Consider the following 20,253-nt stretch of genomic DNA (forward strand, 5'->3'; position numbering starts at 1 on the left):
CAACAACACTACAAAAAATATACATACATGCTTTCATTTTCACAATAGAGAATATATTTGAAATTAACAGAAACACTGTGCCTTAAAATTAAGCACATGCAGAGACATTAGCAAAATTAGAGCATCTGAACGGATTTGAATTTGAAGTGCACTTAATTCTTACTATTTTAACCTTTACACTTAACCTTGAAAGGAATTTACATTTAAAAGCACCACTTATAACAATATGTATGTAAGAATTGGCATTTTTCTGTTTCTATAATTCTAGAAACATACCAAAGATGAATGAAATTCCTGGTAGTTAGCAGTGCTGAACTTACCAGTCTCATGACAATTTGCAAAATCCTCAGAGGACTTCTCAGTCAAGGCAAAGGTACCTAGCCCTGTTCCCCACTCAGGGAAGTCACAAATGCAGAAGGAAAACTCGGTTGAGAAAACCAAGAATTTAGTTTTTCATCTAGTAGACAAAGAGGATCAGGCAGTTAGGTTGCTCAGTATCATTTTCCATTGGACATAGTCCCTTACTTGGGCCTATACGTTACTGGGTGATGGTGAGATGATCGTAGACTGACAGACTTGTCACCTCCATCAAAATATTGCCACTGCTGCCAAGCATAGGAGCTGCCACAGTGGGATCTTTGCCTTGATTTTTAGAGAAATGTAGGCGCTTTCAGAATCAACTCACACCTTCCAATTAAAAAATCTCAAAATCCTCTCAACATTTGCGTGGTTGTGGTGACATTATTTTCTCATAATGGCCACTTAAAATTTTTCCATGTTTGTTTGTCTAGTTGATGGATCACTTGAAGGCTGGTATTGAAGACATATGTGGACATTGGAGTCATTATCAGCTGAGAGATAAGTAAGCATCTTTTATTGCAGCATACTATAATAAAATAACATATCTATCATGTAAAATACAACAGGTAAACAGAATAAGAAATCGATCTCGTGCGCTGTAAAGCTAAAATAGTATGAAAATATTGGGGACGTGTGCAATATCTCTTTTTAAAAAGTGAACTCCTGAGTAACCATTATCTTCTGGGAGTGCAGTGCTTGCCTATTGCCTGCTAAATTGCTTCTGCACAAATAAGCAGAAAATAAGCCTTCTGAAAGAAAAACATAGCTCGGGAACTCATGCTGCAGACATCAGCCTGAGACATAGCTTTGGCATAAATCTTAGATCCATGGCAGTGCTCCTTTAGGTCTGGTTTTAGAACAGAAGCTACGTAAGGTGTCAATGCTTCACTGACTTTTGCCATAAGCCTCCACAGCAAATATGATCTCTTGTTGGTGAGTACAGATTTCATAATAATTAGTCACCTGTCCTTACAGGTCTTTGAATTCAGTAATATTTAAAATAAAAGTACTGAAGAGAATGGTTGAATTTCAATATTCAGTAGCATAAGCAGATACCTTCAAGCTAGTCTTCACTCAGAAACGCAGGACCTGTATTGTGTCTTCTGTAAGCAGGATGAGGTGGTTTTGTAAAGCTGTTTGGCTCTTCCAGGCCCTGCCCAGAAGAGAGGGACCTGCCTTTCTGAGCTGCCATTCCCTTTACCTTTTCCCTGAGGGAGCCCTGTGACCACGTTGACCACTACCGCAACACGTGAAGGGAAGTGTGGGGAGAGTTTAATCTTCCTTTCCTACAAACATCTTACCATGATGCTGTGGGCTAAAAGTTATCCCTAGTCATCCTAGATATGCCTAGACTTCTGTGCTGGAGTCCTCTGTCTCATCTTTCAGCACTGGACCCCAGTAATCCGGCCAGGGGGGGGTCTATTGGGACACGCTGCAACTCCTTTCATGGCTGAGCTTCTCCCTAGGAAATTAGGAATTACGAGTGGGAAGAAGGTGGCTAGTTTGCATCCAGCTCTTGTCCCAATAAGCAGTAACGATGTAACATGCTAGGAGCTAAAAAGTTCTCTTTGATCTCACAGTGATATCACAGAGAGAGCTTTAAGACATACGCTGGGACCACACCACTGTCTGTGCAGTCAATAAGCTAAACAAATCCCTGTTGCAGCATTAATTCCATTGAAATAGCTGCATTTACACATATCTGTGAGGAAATGCTATGCCCTTACCTCACATCTACGCAACAGCTATGAAAAGAGAATTTTGTCCAAATTAGTCATAAATGTAGTGTTTCAGTTCAGGGGCAGATTCAAAAAACACACTGTAGGTGAAGACATTTAATGTAAGAAGATTGTATTAAAAAGTATTCCCTGGACTTTTCTACTCAACTTTAAATACATTTAGCATACGTATATCAGAATTAATTACCTAAGTGATGACACTCCAGGAGGCTTTCTGTTACGCAGAAAAACATAAAGAGCTCTAATCCCAGTGGAACCATTTGTGTACCTATCTCTGCTATTAACGTATGAAAACTAGCCTTTGTTACGAAAAAAGTGTACAAGGTCTGTAGTGCTATTCCTAGCACTGTGGAGCACATTACCTTGCCGTGGTAAACTGTTGCTTTGAAAGAAACGGATAAGAAGATCTGCTGTTGTTCTGCTCAATGGCTGCCTGAGAGCACATACCTGTTCTCACATTCAAATTATGCAGCACATTAGCGATATTTTACAATATCTGCAGCGTTCCGGCGCCTAGTATTTTGTGGTCCATTCAATTTCGCCGTTATTCAGAATACAAAGAAATGTATTTTCTCTGCTCTAATTGTCAGGATTCAAAATGATCAGCTGCATAATGGGCCCAAACTACTGTAACTGCTGGGCCGTTTAGAGCCTCATTGGTGGCTGGCTGAATAGGCCCGGATTACTGTAAGAGCAGCTGCTGCTGTTATGCCCTGCTAGAATACAACATTTGTACAAAAGCGTGGAGACTGGCCATATTCTTTTCTGACAACCGTGGCGGTGTTATATGCAAACACACACCCAGCCCTCTTTTTTGCTCTGATTGCGGCTTGTTTCTTTCTTTTGTCTGGTGGGCTTTGCAATCTCTGCGGACCAGTAGACCATGCCAAATGTCCTCCCCCTAAAGGTCTCTGCTCACTAGGCCTTCAGGAATCCACAGGTGCCTCCAATTTGGACTCAGTTTCCACCACTGAATTATATATGTGCGCATTTGAATAAAGATCAGCTTGTACCACAGAAATAAAAACACATTTTCATTTTCTACACTTTGATTTTAATATCTGTTTTGCAGATTTAAGAAGTTTGACAATAAGTATTTGAAGAAAATCTTAATTCGGGAACACCAGCCCAAATCCAGCATTGTGTCATTGTACAAAAAGATGGAGATAAAACTGGCAATTGAGATGGCTGAGAGTGGCATGAAAGTTCCAAAATCATCTGCAGCTTCTTTACAGTGAGTACTGACTTCCTGACCCTTAGCAGAGTAGGGAGAGGAAGGAAGGGGGTTTATGACTTCAATAGAAATGTAAGGAAAAAAAAAGACAGTTATGAAAAGACAAGCTGTTGTTCTGTGCTGGCAATTTGGCGCTCATTATATTCGCACTTTGGCTGTTATTTCACAGAGTGAAAATTAAAATCAGGGACATTTTCTGTTTCTCTTCAATAGTGGGCAGATCTGAAGATGAATCATGAGTCAGGCACAGAAACCACTCTAGCTGCTTTAAATCACAGCTGTGGTTGAAGGTGGCCATACTTGACGCTTAGCTGGCCAGTGGGTTTTATTCATCCCTGCTAGGTGATGAGAGACCTGCAGGAATGCTTAGAGCACAGGTCCCCAGTCCATTATTCCAATCACAAATTTTTGCTGACAGCAGATTTCCTTGTAGCATTTGTAATTTTTGCTACTTCAGTTTGTAGTCCCTCAAACTGTCTTACCATGTTTTGATATTTGTGTACCAAATTTGTCCAATTAAACATCGAGAGCAGGCCTGTGGAGAAGGACTTGGGGGTGCTGGAGGATGAAAAGCTGGACATGAACCATCAATGTGCACTCTCAGGCCAGAAAGCCAACTATATCCTGGGCTGCATCAAAAGATGCATGGCCAGCAGGTTGAGGGAGGTGATTCTGCCCCTCTGCTCCGCTCTGATAAGAACCCAACCGCAGTACTGCATCCAGCTCTGGAGCCCCCAGTAGAGGCAACACATAGACCAGAGGAGGGCCACAAAAATGATCAACAGGATGGAACATCTCTCCTATGAGGACAGGCTAAGAGAGTTGGGGTTACTCAGCCTGGAGAAGGCTCCAGGAAGACCTTATTGTAGACTTTCAATACTTAAAGGGGGCTTATAAGAAAGATGGGGACAGATTTCTTAGCAGTTCCTGTAGTGATGGGACAAGGGGTGATGGTTTTTAACTAAAAGAGAGTAGATTCAGACTAGATATAAGGAAGATTTTTTTTACACTAAGGGCGGTGAAACACTGGACCAGGTTGCCCATAGAGATGGTAGATCCCCCTCCCTGGAAACATTCAAGGTCAGGCTGGATGGTGCTCTGAGCAACCTAATCTAGTTGAAGATGTCCCTGCTCAAGGGGGAGGGGGTGTGTGGAGGTGTGGACCAGATGACCATTAACGGTCCTTTCCAATCCAAACCATTCTGTGATTCTATGGTTCTATGAAACATTAATGCAACTTGGCATCAGACAGATCAGTGGAGAAAACTGGTGTGATCTCCAGAGACATCACTGAGGGAACCACCCTCTAGGAGAGAAGTTTGTACAAATCTTCCCTCCTGCATACTTTAACTGCTGTGCGTGTATTTATCCTCACCTTGCAACCCACTGTGTGGGTTGTGAGTATTGCTAATGCCACTTGCCCGCACAAACTCTTTCCTGGGCTCCCACTGGCCGCTGTTGGTGCTACTGCCTGCTCTCTGCTGCTGCGTCCTTCAATCCCTCTCCGTTTTGCAGCAGCTTCTGGCAGGGCCCAGCACGTTTTCTTTTCTGAATGATCATCTCGACCTACACCAGGAAGTCCAAATACCAACTGGACATTAAATTAATTTGGCTTAATCATGTCAAGATTCATCTGCTTTCTTGAAACTGATGTCATCATGCAGCGTAAGACCTAGCCTTTTTCTTTCTAAATCATTTTTTGCTGAATGGATGATATTAAAAAAGATTGTGTGTCTGACAGGCTCCTTTCTGTCTGCTGTATTCCCTGAACAGTTCTAAGCCAAGAGAAAATGTGCAAGGCTGGTAGACTATCATCTGTGGCAATCAAACCACATTCCTCTTCTTTTCTTGAGGGAAAGAGGAAATAAGACAAATTGCTTCATCATTGCTCAGAAATTCTCTCCTGAGAGGAGAATTTAGATTGAAAAATATTCTATAATAAACAGCTGATAAGATAGACTAATTTTTGCCAGCTCTACTCCAGCTGTAATTGAATTTTTCTGTGCATCAACCTCTGATGCACAGGTTCTCCTACTGAGACAGCCTTTTTAAAACTGAAGTGTCAACTTCAAAAACCAAAGTGCAGCCTGTGGCTCCGAAACACTCTTGGAGGCTGTGAGAGCGTTCTAGGAAAATACGTTTTCCCAGCTCTGTTCGTTGATAGGTGTCTGCTATTGAGTGAGCACTGGAGGAGACGGGATACTGAGGTAGTTGCTGCATCTTTGGTCTGAGCCAATACAGCAGTTCTTATATCTCCATTCTCCTGAGCAATTACATGAACCTGCTTAAGACTAAAAGGTTTCTAAATGTATTTGTAAATTCTTTGATTGTTATCATTGAGCTAGCTTGTACCTAAAGTCCCTGTCTTCAGTGAGGATGCAAAAATCTGGCCATGAGCAAGTAGAGATTTGAAATCAAATTCCAACATATGGCATGTAAAGCAATATTTGTAGCGCCAGAGTAGTGAGAAAACTCTCTGACTAGCACCTCTGATAAGTTCTGCAGCCTTTCGGCAAACGAGGGGAAATGCTCTATAACAATCAAAGCAGATCTCCATTACTGTGAATTAGCATTATTCTCACAAATTGCATTCATGCTGGTGTGATTCCTGCCGGTGGAGTGGGTGTCCAATATGCAGTAAGTATTTCCAGTGCAGACTAGAGAAATTTGCCCATGGACTGTGCAACAAAGAATCCACATTTGAATGAAAATAGAGCATTTTGTTATGATGTTTTGGAGAATATAAGCCTTAGAAATAAGGACAGAAATAGCAAAAGCAGAGCCAAGCAGATATCACAACTGTGTTTGCATGGCTGTTTTTTGGAGGAACTATGCCCACTAGAGAGAGACAGTTTGATGCTGAGCTTACCTAATGGCATCGTATTACTGCAATGCTGACTTTCATACGAGTAAATCTTAGAATATATCAATACAGTACAGATCAGAATCAAGTGCTGTGTTTTCATTTGTGGTGGTGCAGTTGTGCAAGAGCTGTGCCTAATGAATGTTACCTCTGTCACAGGACTAGTGAAGATTGGTGGAGAGTTCACAAGGTTCAAAATATTATATATAATATATAAAAAATAATTGTACAAGGTTTGTGGATGGTGTTTTATTTCCTCCATGTATCAACTATCCATGTCTAAAGAAGAAAGAGATACTGTAGTGGTACTCATTACAGAGAGACAGACCGTTTTCATGGCATATTATCATTTCAGTATTTTCTTCGCAAATATATCTCCAATACTATGCTTTGTTGTAACATGCTGGAAGCTCCAATAAGAACAAAGAAATAGTTTTAATAAGGATTGCTTTATGGGTTTGGTAACTTACCAAACTTGTTCATTTTTTTTTTTAAAGTTCTTTTTTAATGTATTTTATATTGCAAAATGTAAAATCAATCTGTTCCTTATTACCATACTTGTGCATTGTTATCAGTTGGGTAGGTTAATATCTAATCCCATGAAAAGAATACACATTTTTTATTTGTGCTCCAGAACAATACAGACTATCTTCGAGCTGTTTGTTCTCTTGCTACCCCAGGTCAGCTGAAACTCAGGGAATTTCATTTATTTTATTTTAGTCACTTTAAGAGCAAAATGATAAGCCTTTAAATGTATTAGGACAGGTCACTTCTGTGCTGGCATGTGGAGGGGGTCAGGCGTGGAACTGGAAAAGTACAGGGATCATCTGATGTCTTCCCAGTGCAGTTCTGCTCACCACTTCCCCCTATTTATTCCCACCTGTAAGGTGTAAAGACCCTGTGGAGACATTCAGTGATGTGCGGACAAGACAGACGGTTATTCCCTATGACGTCAACACCGCTTGCAGCAACTATGACAGTTTGATTTTCATTATGCAAATGAACCAAGCCTACATGTTATATACCGCTACTCGACAGACTAGATTGCCATTGATCCCCAGGGGCTGTGCTTGTGGTTTTTTTTTCCCAGGTGTGCCCTGGGACCTTGGTTTCTCTTTCATCCAGACAGACAGCAGCAGCTAGGGGCTGCTGACAGCAGACAGGTTTCCTTGCTGTGGAAAGTGGCATACATAGGCTGTCCCACTGCCTGGGACATGCTAGACCCAGTATGGAATAAAGGTGCATCACACCTAAGCCTGGAAACTTGGTGGCATCCCTGGATCCTCTCAGCGTTACCCCTGAAAGCTGAAAGCAAGTGAAAAAACGACCAACCAGCCAACCAAAAAAACCCAGCTGGCCTGGAATTGGGTGGTGGTGATGGTCTTTTTTCCCTGCTGGTAAATACCTATGTTTGTTGTTGTTGCTGTTGAGAATTGATCAATGTCAATTAAACATTTGTTGGGAAGGACTTATCAGGGTCAAGATAAGATTTCCGGTGAAATCCAGAAAGGGAGTAATTTTTTCTCCCTCTGGCTTGCTGATAGCTGAATGGTAGACTCATGGGTCTGTCATGCCTCAGTGAGATCCTTAACATATTGCTTACCCCAGCCCTACCTCTAACACTACTCCTCAGCCTATTGTCATTTTCTCTCTTTCTTTTTACTTTATGAAAAATTTGACAGATCTTATTTTTGGTCTGACACAGAATGAAAACACATTCTGAAACCTTGAAATATATCTGGTATCAAGTCTTACATTCCAGGGACTTTGGACAGGGCCAAGCCATTGGTGCTTACCATCTACTTGATGGTAAGAGGCAGTAAAATGTAGAATCCAGCCAGCTCATGATGGTCCTACAAGTTTTCAAGATGTTCATATTTTATTACAGCAAAAAACAGTGATAATCTTATTAGACTAGCTGTAATTGCAAATTCCAACATTTTTCATATGTTCACAGCATAATCTTAGTTTAGCTTGAATCCACCTCCCTTTGCCATTAAAAGTTTTTAATTTATTTTAGAGGGAGTACAAAATAAATGCACACAAAGTTTTGGCCGTACTGTACATTGATCGCAATCCATTCTTTAATCACACAAATTACAGACAACCCCTCAAGGACATCACTTAGATGAGAACAAAGATTTTCAATCTTTTTTTTTTTTTTTTAAAAAAAAGGGTAAGAAAGCAAAATGGAGAAAGGAAAAAAAATAGGAACAGCAAGATGAACTCGGCCTGATTCATCCTGCATGATCACTATCTGTTTCCCTTTCTTTTCTTGGGAATTTAGCCGAGCGCTAACTCTCACACAGATTGACCAATTTAGCAAAACCAGTTAACATTTCACAGCAGCCCTTGTCCATTGTTTTGCTGGTGAAAAGGCCAGGCAGCTACAAGGAACTGTCAGCTTCTTGTCCCAGTTTGTTAAAAGTGCAAAGATGACTATCTTTTAGGTAGTTCTTTCATTTTAAATGGAAAAACAGGCTCGGTACCAAGGACACCCTATATGTTCTCCTCACCCCACAAGGCAGATATCTCAGACTCCTTAATCAGTGTGAACTTTATTTCTTAAGGATTTGCTGTACTTTCTCAAAGGAGTTAAAACCAGAAGGACCGCAAGGCTCAAACTGCTAGACCGTGCTGAAGAATGTATTCAGACAGAGGAGGAAACTTGCAGTGCTTTCCTGAATCTACAACTGATTGTTGCCCAATCTAATCCTTAAATATGAACTTCCTTATGAAGCTTTGAGAACGAAATGGAGAGTTTCTGCTGTCAGCTGTATGAAGGCTTAGGGCCCATTCTGACTACCCGGTATATTGATAAAACCCAGGAAAGGGAAAAATCTGACATTTTTTATTCATCTGTGGAGGATTTTGTGGTGTACTGGTCACTGAAAGGCTCTTCAGAGCCTTCTGTTCTAGCACTAGAAATAGATCATGCGTGGGAATACTATTTAATCAACTCATTAATATCATATTTAAACTTCTCTTTTATTTACAGGAGGGGTAGAAATCGGCGTGTACATCAGCTCTCCCCCGCAGAGGTGGAGTCCATGAGAGATGTCCTGGCACATAATCTATATCAAGTGCGACAAAGGGTGCGTAAGCGACCTGCTATCGCGAGCTATTTGCAGACTGAAAGCTCTTGTTTGCCCTCCCCACATCGTAGCCACTGCGAGTGATAGCACTGGGACCAGCCCTGGGGTCACGCTGGTGGGAAACCTGGGCCTGGAGCCTGCAGATGCTCCAACCCAGGAACTGGATGGGGAAGGGAAGGCAGGGAAGTAGCCCTGGCTCAGGGTTGCCTACTAGGTGGAAAAAGGGAAAGCAGGGTTTTTTTTTGCATCAGCTTTTCACCCTGATGGCAGTGGGAAAAGCCAGGAAAATCTGGGACTGAGCTGTAGAGGTCAGGCTTCCCTCGCTGCGCAGCGACCTGTGACTCAGAAACCGCCTTCCCGAGGCTGCCAAACAACCCCGGGGGAACCCTAGCTCCCAGGTCCTCTTCCTGGGGACACGCACAGCCTGGGCGGTGGAGGTGGCCCGCTAGGCAACCTGCGTGCCGCTGTGAGCCAGCGGCATGGACCGATGTGGAGCATCTGGCAACCCGGCGCGGGGGGATGGATGCAGGGCTTCGTGGGAAGCAGCGGGCTGGCGGGTGGCCAGCAGCAGTGAAACTGCCTTGGGGACGTGGGTGGACCAGCGGCGATAAAAGTTGCATAGCCCAAAGTCAGCTGAGAAGGCTGATACATCCTCCATCTGGGTGGGAGCAACAGTTTACCCTTGCCACAGGAGGAGAAAGGGGAAAAAAAAAATTCCACGTCCTCTGGGGTGTCGCTTTACACGTTTGGGTTTGTTTTCGCCATAAAATAGGGGTGGTAATACTTCAACTGGGGTTTGCTTTGCAGCAATTTGTACTGATTCTGATGCAGCCCCGTGTATAAAATCTACTTAATCCAATCTTGGGCCCAGAATATACAACTGAGTGCTCTCATATAGCAATGAGTTGTAGAGGATATATCTCATATGGCAATGAGTGGTAGAAGAAATATTACAGTAACCTTGAAATTACGCAGATAGCCGGGGCTAACTTGTGTAACACGCATTTACTAGAAAATGCTAGGCTCTGCTCGTTTAAATGTGTCATTATTAATATGATATTCATTCCTAATATTGTTTGATTTGCCATGGCCAATTATCCTTATGATATTAATTTCTTATCTTACTAGCAACAATTTGCATACATGGTTGCCTCTTAGACTACTGAAACGAACTCTCTCTCTCTTCAAAATCAATTACAGTAATGACTATTTGCGCCAGTCACTTCCTATGCGGTATTGAGAACTGTGTGCTTTTGGAAATGAAAGATCGGAAGTAAAATAATGTCACTTATAATACTTCACTTTCAGCTCTGAAGGTCTGGTAATGCTCCAGCTCACCAGACCAACTTTACAAGGGCCTTTGCAAGAGAGACTGAGATCATGTTCTGCTTTTTAAGAGGCTTATAAACTTAAGTGAATTTTTCTCTTTAAGGCAGATAATTATTCCCCTTATTTCACTAGATGTATGTGATAAATTAAAAAGTTTCTCCTAAAAGATGCTCAGTTTTAGGGTAATATTAAGGTGTAGTTTGCCCAAGCATGGAAAGGAAACTCAGCTGTGCGTCTCATTCTGGAGATGTACTCTTCTTAATGTAGTCTTTTGCTCCCGGGCACATCCGCAACTTGCTCCTGGCTCAGTAATACTAGTAACAAGGCACAGAGGTGGGTTAACCAGCTGTCTCTCTCGGGATCTGCATCAGATCTGTAACTCCCAATTGTGTGATCAGAAGAGGGTTGACAAAAGGGAGGACAAGCCCAGAGATGTTAACAGCCTTGTGTAGGTGGGTATATTTACACGGTAAAGTTTGAGCAGGCATGAGCTTATCAAAAACGGCATCAAAATGTAGCCCTTCAGGTCTGAGACTTACAGCTATGTTCATGCTTCCTCCCATCTCGCTCTGCAGCAGTGAGGTTAGCACACGGCTGCATTTTTCCACGCGATACCAAAGCGAGCTGTGGTGGGTCCATGGCCGAGCCGGGGCAGGTGTCCCCTTGGCCCCGCGATCGACCGGACTGCGCAAGGTTATTCACATTGCAAGCGCGAAGAAAATCAGCTGGCTGCATTTTCTGTTTCAGGCACCGACATACAGCCGACACAACCTGCCCACCAACACAAATGAGAAAGAAGCCCAAGAAATCCTCATCCGTCGGCAGCACAGCCTGAGGCAGAGTTGCAGGAAGGGAAACAGCTTACCCTGGGGTAGACTGGTACCTGTTATGTAAAGTACTATTCATCTAAAAAATGCCTCTGCTTCTTTGCAAATAAGGAGAGAGACACCCATTTTTAAAAGCTTTTTCCAATAATTGAAATGGATACTTTCCCCGGTGTCCTCATGTGGCACCTGAGAAGAAAGAGAGTCACTTAGCGTGTCGACAGCTGCATCTTTATGTCCTACCTGTATACATTGGTCAGAAATCAGCTACTGTGGCTGTAAGTAGCAAAATGATGTAACTTGCATTATTTTGGCATTTGCAAAACATAGTATAATCACAAAAGGCCTCTCATGCAAAGCCCTTGACACCTTGCACTGACAATTTAGGCTCTCGATCAGTAAGAGTAAGATTTGTCTAACCAAATGTAGGCGCTGGATAGCACAGACATTTACAGCTGAGATAATCACAGTTAAGGAAGAGAAATAAGTGCTTGTTGGGTGTGTTAATTTTATTTAAATTTGTCACCTGAAATAGGAAAGGTGAAGAACATATTTCTCTCTGCTGACTGTGAAAAAACCCTTAAGGCTATTATATCAGACACAGACATTTTCACGCTGAGTTCAACCATCCAACCCAAGCATTGCACTTATTCACACCCTTCTAAATTTGGCTGCAAAGGTGCAGAGGCACAACAGAAAAAGCGTGTGACCATCCCTCTTTACTGTCCCACCAAAGAAGTGCCAATTGCGGAGGCAATCACGGGCGCTGAGCACATTTCTGTCTCATACACAGGCTACCACCGCCGAAGTACGCTACCTCTCTTTGCCCCAGGGCCCCAGCCAGCCCACGAGACGAAAGGCCAGACGTGTTACTTTTACAGGTAATGGAAGTGCTTTACTACGTATCCTGCTCCAGCGGTGAAAGAAACGTGGCCACTTGCTCACTGGATTTAACAGTACTAAGTGAACGCTCCCATGGAAGTCCCTGGCCTCTTTAAATGAGCTACACCCTCCTCTCCTATCTTTCTCATCTATGTTGTTTATATGGTCATTACTGCAGTAGTTTCTGTCTCGTTCCAGCACCGCCTCGTTTTCTCTTTTTCCCTCTTGCACAAATATTCCTGTGATCTCTGCGGTCTGGCCTGGCCACGAGGGCATCCCTGCAAGCCCGAGAACGCACATTATCTGTTCCCTGCAGCCCCACGGACACAATTGCGTGTGAAATCGTTAGGGAGCTGCTGAACCCAAGGCTGCCGCAGCTGCGTGCCCCCAGGTCCCGCGGGTAGCGAGGCTGGGCAGGTATTCCCAACAGGCACCCCCCACCGTAATTCGGGGTGCACGTACACGTGGCCGGACACACAGAGAGCACAGGCAGGCCACAGCGCTCACGCAAACACAAACAGCACGGACGGCCTCATCCCGACCTCCTCTCTGGCTGATCAGGGTGAAGGGCTGTTAGCGGAAGATTTATATATACATACATCTATGTATCTATACATACAGCTATCTGAATCCCCCAGTAGCTGTCCTTAGACACACGCTCTGCCCAGTAGCTGGCCCTGGACCCTCGGTCTCCCCATTTGGTGGCGCTTGGGCATCGGAGCCCCTGGGGACAGAGCCCAGTGTCAGCGACTAGTACTCAGCCCTACACACATGCACATACACACGCACAAACACTCTTCCCCCCACCATGCACTACAGATCCCTCCAGTAGCTGGCCTTGGACATCCAGTCTTCCCTGTAGCGGGCTCCTGGATCCCCTGGTGTCTCCTTGCCTCACACACAGGGACACACACATGCAGCTTGTCTCTTTGGTATGAGGTCCAGATTATGGCCTTACCAGCAGCCAACCACAGACCCCAGGGTCTCTTCAGTCACTGGTCTGGACCTTCTGCCCCTCACAGTAGTCAACTCACAGGCCTTCTGCTCTCCCCAGTCTCTGTTCCAGACCTATGGTTGCTCCAACACTGGGTTCCCAACCCTCTTATCCTACTCAATAGCTACTCTGGCTTGGTGATCGCTAGCAATTTTGCACTGATGTATGCACCCGCATAATATGCATGCACCCCGGCCCCCCCAGCTGCTGGCACTCAGACCTCCACACACAGAGGTACGCAGTATAGGGACCTGCTTACCTAGGAGAACAGTCAGAAGTGGAGTTTAATAAGAAGACAGGACAGGCTGTGCTCATCAGGCACAGGGCACTGCCAGACACATGTACTGACCAGCAGCCCTTGTTTACATGAGAGCAGCCCTTTTTATCTCCTTTTTTCTCTATTTTCCTGTACTACTTCCCCCCCAAACTACCCTGATCATTTCCTTTCCCTGCCTTTGGTTCCAGCCCTAAATATTCCATCATAAGTCCTGTACGATGCCAAAATGCTCTCCCCAGACATCCCAATAATGAGCCCTGTACCCCACTGGACCTCACCCTATGAGGTGCCCCACGGAGAACCTCTCCGTTGGCTCATCATGGTGGGTCTTACCCTGCCCATGGAGCTGATTGCCCCCATGGTGGATCAGGGCAGGGGCTCAGGCTCATTCCTCTGACTGGGGTATCGGGGGGTCCCCACCTGCCCTTGCGCCCTGAGGCTCCTCTGTGTTTGTGGAGATGAGCTTCTAATCATGTCACCCAGCAAAAAATCCTGACAGAATCTGTCCCCACGCAGCAGGTCTCTTCTTGCCTTTTCCCGGCTTGCTCTCTTATGAACATTTCTGCGGTAATATTGGTATTATTGCATAAAGTTATCAGCCAGTCTCAGGTTACTGTATGTACACAGTAAAATGCAGACCCCAGTAAAATGCAGACCCATCCTCACTTACACTCTGCGTAAGGAGACAGAGGTTAGGGATGAAGCAACACTGAATTGCCCTAAGAAACATAGCAAGACAGTGTCAGAGAAAACATGGCATTTACGACACTTGAACGTTCAGCATTATCTCTATCTGAAATTCTCCTGACTCCTTTCTGAGTTTACGTGAACCTGAAATGCATTTGGCTTCCTTAAAGAAATTCCTTTTCGTTTCTGGCAAAAATTGCTATAGCGACTGAAACAATATTTTTAATCTTTGTCTTTGTATCAAAAACTTGGACAACAAAGTTTGTTTCCTGCAGGTGCAAAATTATTTTCTTTCCTCCCTTTCTGTTTTACTCTGAAAGAGATGAAAGCAAAAGAGATCTGTGTAGGCAAACCATCCCCTTGGGGCTGGGCAGAGGAACAGAAACCCGTAAGATCTATTCAGAGGGGAAAATCGAAGTTACTCAAGGGGATATTTTTTTTTCATACAGCTGATTCTTTCTGTTTGTTGGGACTCCATGGTGGGGGATGTGCGTCTTTCTAAAAGATTCAAATTGTTCTACACAGCAGCCTCAGACCTAAAAGTATTTCAGACACTTTCAAGGGACCAGGTCCTGCTGTAGCAGACAGGTACGTTATTTCTGTGAGGAGAGGAGTACCTCCTGAGGCAGTGAATGCAGGTACATTTTTATTAGTAGCTAGGCCTGAATTTGAGCCCTGCCTCGTGATCTATTTAAATTACTCTTGGTCTGGCTTCTGGCCCCATCTTAGGTCCATTGCATCACATTCACACCACTTTAAATGCCTCCAGTAGGAGAAAGCCACACTAAACACCTCTCATAAACTGTGTTAGGATGAGATGAATTGCACTTGGGAACCGAGAAGAGAAATACTCAGTATGTAGGAAATTAGAATGGAAACCTCATGTATGCACATATGCATTTACGGAGATAAATGCCACCTCTTCTGTCTATGCCTGGAAGTCTTCCTGGAACAAACATCCTCCAGCAAGTTTGACTTAGCTTTTACATGTGCAGAAAGTTTAGTAACTAAGAAGTCAGAAATCTTTAAACCACCTGTAAGCTCGTTCTGCCACTCATACAAATGAATTATTTCTTTGACAGTATATATCATTCATACTTTGTAGCAGTGATGCTCCCAAAGGGCTAAGTAGAAGCCCTTCAAATCTGAGAAAACTTATTTTTAATAAGTTTTTTTAATAAGGCTTATGGTGTGGTATGCCCAGCTGGCCTATGAGAAGCAGGTTCTGCTGTTGGAGAAATCTGTGCCCCTGTTTGGTAGAGATAAGTGCTGGTGCACACATTCTTACTTTGTGCCAACTGTGAAGTAAACATTAGCTTAAAATAGTTTAATGGTTATTGAGCTGCAATAAATTGATAAATTTTGACTCTGTGACTATACCCAGTTCACGTGTGCTTTCACTGCAACAGGATATAGTCTAATTTTATTATTCATAGGCCTTTGTGTTTATCTCCCCAAACCTCCTAGCTTGTTACAAGCTGTTTCTTAAATTAACTAATTCGTTAGTGCATAGTCAGACTACAAGTGGCTTTAAGAGAAGTGAAAAAGTGTATTCGATAAACTCAAGAGAATGAAAAAGCAAGTTATTGGCCTATTGCAATCAAATTTTTATTGTGTACTTGTGGCAAAGCAAGCTGGTAGGAGCAGGTCTGACACACCCAATGTAATCAAAGCGCCCTAGAGTCAAATTCCTGGTTTCAGGTGAAACTGTTTTCTTCCCAGTTGTTAATCACAGGCGACTGGTAAACTTGATTTTCGATGGCACTAAAAGTCTTCTCCTTCATCACTTTTTTGTCTTCTGCTGTGGGTTTCACAATGCTTTTCAACCATGGTACTAGGTGTACTTGTGATATGCGTAGAAAACTGAAAGCTAAAGGAGCACTCTGGCCCCGTGAAGGCATTGGGCCCCTCTGCAAGGCACTAAAAGATAGCTGAATGTGCTTATTCGCTGGGGTCTCAGGGCAGAGCCAAGATCAATAAAATCTTTTAAGCATCAGCTTCGGGATGAAAATAAAAATTTAGGGTTATTTTTAGTTCTTGACTGCTCTCTTATTCTATAGTAACTATTTCCAATGCTTCGGTCCCAGGGTTTAAAACTCTAATGCTGTGTTACTGAATACCCTTTAACTGTCCTTGCCAATACCACGATGTTTCTCTTTTCTCTTCTTCCAAATATGAATTATTTGTCTGTTTTCCTTCAGATCACCACAGAAATGGCTCTGATGCTGCGTTGCCAGTAATGTTCAGACCTCAGCCCCGACTACGGCCACTCGAAGCAAAGCACCGCCAGGAAGAGCTGATTCCGATGGCACGCTTGGAAAGACGAGCAGGCCCATCCAATCTGTCAGGTCGAAGAGGAAATTCAGTGAGCCAGCATCGTTTCGCCAGAGCAGATAATATAGCTCTAATGCCAAGGTCTCGATTCACTGAGGGAGTAGAGGGGTATGAGTCAGAAGAAGAGCCAGAAAGGATGGCACCAGCCAGGCCATTAGCCATATGAGGAGTGGAGAAGAGCAATGTTTGCATCTCTAGGGCCCTTTGTGCACCACTCCAGAGAAAATAACAAAGCTCTTATATGAACCAAACCACAATTTTCCTTTTGGGACCAGTGCACTTATTTTCGTATCACTTTCAAGTGCTGTATCAAGGTACCTAGTGGCTCAGAGAAGACTCAAATACTTATATGTTTTTATCAAGCTTTCTTTCCAACAGAACACTGCAGGATAGAGGGCAACATGGTCTTTGTAGAAGTTTGGACATGGATTTAAATGACAATAATCGGGCACATGTAATGCTCTGGTTGGCAGCTGATACTGCCTTCCTCTGTTCTGTACTATGGTCTACATCCAGAAGAAAGAAACACTGAAGGACATGCTCGACACATGAGTGCCCAGATTGGTAACTTCAACTTGCCTACAGCTTTTCACCTCAGAGTAGCTGCGATATTCCAGGAAAGAGATATAAAAAAAAAAAAAACCAAAAAAAAAAAGAAAGGCACTTTTTGGGCACCTAAATTTCACTGAAGATGCCTAAATAGGTACTTAAGGATATTTTAGTGGACATTTTTAAAACTTGGGAATCTGTTGGCATTTCAGGTTTTGGCGCTGCAAAAGTGCCTAAAGTCAGTTGCTGTGATGGTCCGTAACTCCTGCTACTTCAAGCAATTTCAACATGTAGGCACCTGTCACATCACCCACCTACAGTTGTTTGGGATGAATAAAGGAGTCATCCTGGTACATACAAATCCAGAGAGGACTCTTCAGGCAGGGGTGCTCTCAGGATGCCTTTTATTTGCAAATGTGGGATGGCACGAATGTACACAATATTCTTGTGGTTCAGCAAGTGGGAGGCTTCACTGTAGAGCATCTAACCTCCATTCCCTACTCCCACCTTGCCAGAGGGTACCCAAATCAGTGGATCACTCTTTGCACTGAAGCTGGATCAGCACTGCAGACAGGAAGCAAGAAAACTGGGACAAAACGTAAAGGGAGCATAAATTTGTAGCCTGCTGGCTAACGTGAAACAGGGGCCCTGTGTTTTGCTCCCAGCTTTTTGTAGGGTATCTGCCTATATGTTGTACAGAGAGGCATTTGCTACAAAAAAAAAAAAAAAAAAAGGGCAGAAACAACCAGGGGAACATGCACTGGAGCCCGTGACCTGCCAGCCTTCCTACTGAGCTCCCTTCCAACTGGCTCTGCACGCCCATGCTCAGTCTCAGCGGTGGGTCTCACTGGTGGTAGGAGACGCAAGAAGGTCTTGAGTCCTTTTGGATAAAGTCTGCAGTCCCAGACGCCTAGTTCCTCTGATGGAGCTCTTTTCTGCAAAATGGAAGCGGCATTGCCACTGTCATCAGTGTCTTGAAACTGCAGGTGAGCCGATTTTATCCAAAGGGATGAATTGAATCCAAAAGTCCGTAAACCCTTCCTTATAGCTGCACTAGACGCAAATCAACAGCTGAGAAATGCGCCAAGTTCAGTTGTGTTCTCTTCAGGTTTCACTCTCTGTCCTCCACTCAGAGCTTGCTCAGCTGCCCAACTCAAGGTCCGGAAACACTACTGTAAGTGGCAGAGAGGCAAGAATTAGAGGGAGCAGTGCCACATTTATGTTTCTCTTTTTTATATTACTGTTAAGCACTTGCATCTCCTGGTCTAGAAAAAACTTTTAAGTTAGGACTTCACATTTCTTACAATGGATTTCCGATTCAGGACAGGTAGCACCTAAACTAACAAATGTGAAAAGCGCCGTCCGAGGTAAAAAAAAGTAAAAGCCCTTTTCCCCTTTTCTCATGTTTGCAGCTTTTATGTTTAGCAGGTCATAATGAATCATCTGTACTGAAATTGTACAAAGCTTTATGAAACTTAAGTTCGGTTTGTATTTCCTCATTGTGCCAGACAAATTGTACAACTTCCTTTAATGAAAGCAGTGGCACGTTGTTAAAAGAGGGTAGGATTTGGCTTTGGTACCGACACTGAATAAGCAATGAAATACAGTTCTCTACCTGAAAATCAACAAATAAAACCCAGCTCCACCAAAAGAGGAAGTGCTCCATGTAGTTTTTAAACAAAAGCCTTGTGTCAGAACTCAATCCTATAGCAAGTTATACTGACATATCTTAAATCTCAGTGAAAACATTATTTTAAGAGAAAGAGTGATTAGACAGAATCAGGTCTTAAATTGCACTGTGAGCCACCTGGTTGCCACTTGAAATTTAATTGAGGGCAAAATCAGGGCCTGTGTGATACAGTCCTTAGGCCACAGAGCTGATGCAGGTGCACGGAGTAGGGTGATGGAGGTGTGGGACCTACTTCTGCATCGCAGGGTTGGGAGGGGGTGGGATCTCCAAAACTGGCTGGTGGGTGATGTGAAGTGCAGCAATCCTTGGGGACAGCGATGAAGGGAAAGTGGAAATCTGAGAGGAGGGTGAAGAAGGGATACTGTCTCATCTTCAAAGGGAGGCTCAGGAGAGGGGTTAAACAGAGGAATTACTGTGAACTGCAAATTCAGTATTTCCTCTTTAAGAAGATTTAATCAACACGTCTAGGGGAACTGGACAGACAGAAACTGTGTGAGATGAAGAAGGTTAATGGGCTGTCTGGAGTGGCATGAAGAGAGACTAGACATGTAACAGGAAAAATTTGGTCAGGGTATGTTTGAAAGACATGCTTAAAATTGACTCCCAAATTCTTTACTAAATATTATAAAAGTTGTGGAGCATTTATATAATTATGTGTCATAAGTAGGGAGCAAAGCATTCAATTTCTAATGACTTTCTATTAGAACTAGAGGAAAATAATTAAGTCTTCCTAAAATACAAATAAAAGTAGGGCATAGCTGGAGTCAAATCTCCCACTTTGGGTTCATTCCTAATTTTTCTTCTGATGAAATCAACGAGCCAGATCTTCAGAGAGTGCAAAGCCATAGAGCATCTAGAAGTTAACAGAGCTCTCCCAGCATTTGCAGTCTGGCCCCCAAACTTGTAAAGTCTATTTTTAGTTTTCTTTCCTAGCAATTAGAAAATAGGCCTGGAAGAAAATTTCCTTCTGTGCCATGAGTTACTGCTAATGGTTTTGCTGGCCATTAGCCGAGAAGCAATGCTGCAGATGCCTGTATAAAATATGTTGTAACATATAAAGTTGCACCGTTTTTTTTGTTTCCATGGGTATTTCATACTTGTGGACAAAAGAATTCTCCTTAAAGAAGCACATTGCGTATGTTTTAAACAGCAATAACTACAGCAATATTTCATTACAAGAAACCTACTTTGTGTCTATAGGCTCTCAGGCCTGGTCGATATAGAAAACTGAAGTGGTTTAGGGCACGAATTTAAATCCACTGCGTGTGGGCATTCTTAAACTCTTTAAGCTGGGTCACATCCAGGAAATTTGTGCTGATAATTTACAAAGGTAAGTTAATTCAAGATCTCCTTTTTTTTTAGACTGGTGCAGTGATATTTACTGAGGAATTTAAGT

General features: G+C 43.3%; 1 protein-coding gene across 1 annotated transcript in view; it reads left to right on the forward strand.

Moving 5' to 3' along the window:
• Positions 1-16,784, forward strand: part of SLC9A4 (solute carrier family 9 member A4) — a gene marked incomplete at both ends in the record, with an annotated part of 36,766 nt that extends 19,982 nt beyond the window's left edge. The window contains 6 exons of the mRNA XM_082498514.1: positions 792-862; positions 3,172-3,333; positions 9,195-9,291; positions 11,368-11,499; positions 12,238-12,325; positions 16,486-16,784. Of these exons, the coding sequence (XP_082354640.1) occupies positions 792-862; positions 3,172-3,333; positions 9,195-9,291; positions 11,368-11,499; positions 12,238-12,325; positions 16,486-16,784 (849 nt within the window). The remainder of the gene's footprint in view (positions 1-791; positions 863-3,171; positions 3,334-9,194; positions 9,292-11,367; positions 11,500-12,237; positions 12,326-16,485) is intronic.
• Between the last annotated feature and the right edge of the window lie 3,469 nt (positions 16,785-20,253).

This window comes from Vanellus vanellus (genome assembly GCF_965231255.1).
Source record: "Vanellus vanellus genome assembly, chromosome: 1".
Taxonomy (NCBI): domain Eukaryota; kingdom Metazoa; phylum Chordata; class Aves; order Charadriiformes; family Charadriidae; genus Vanellus; species Vanellus vanellus.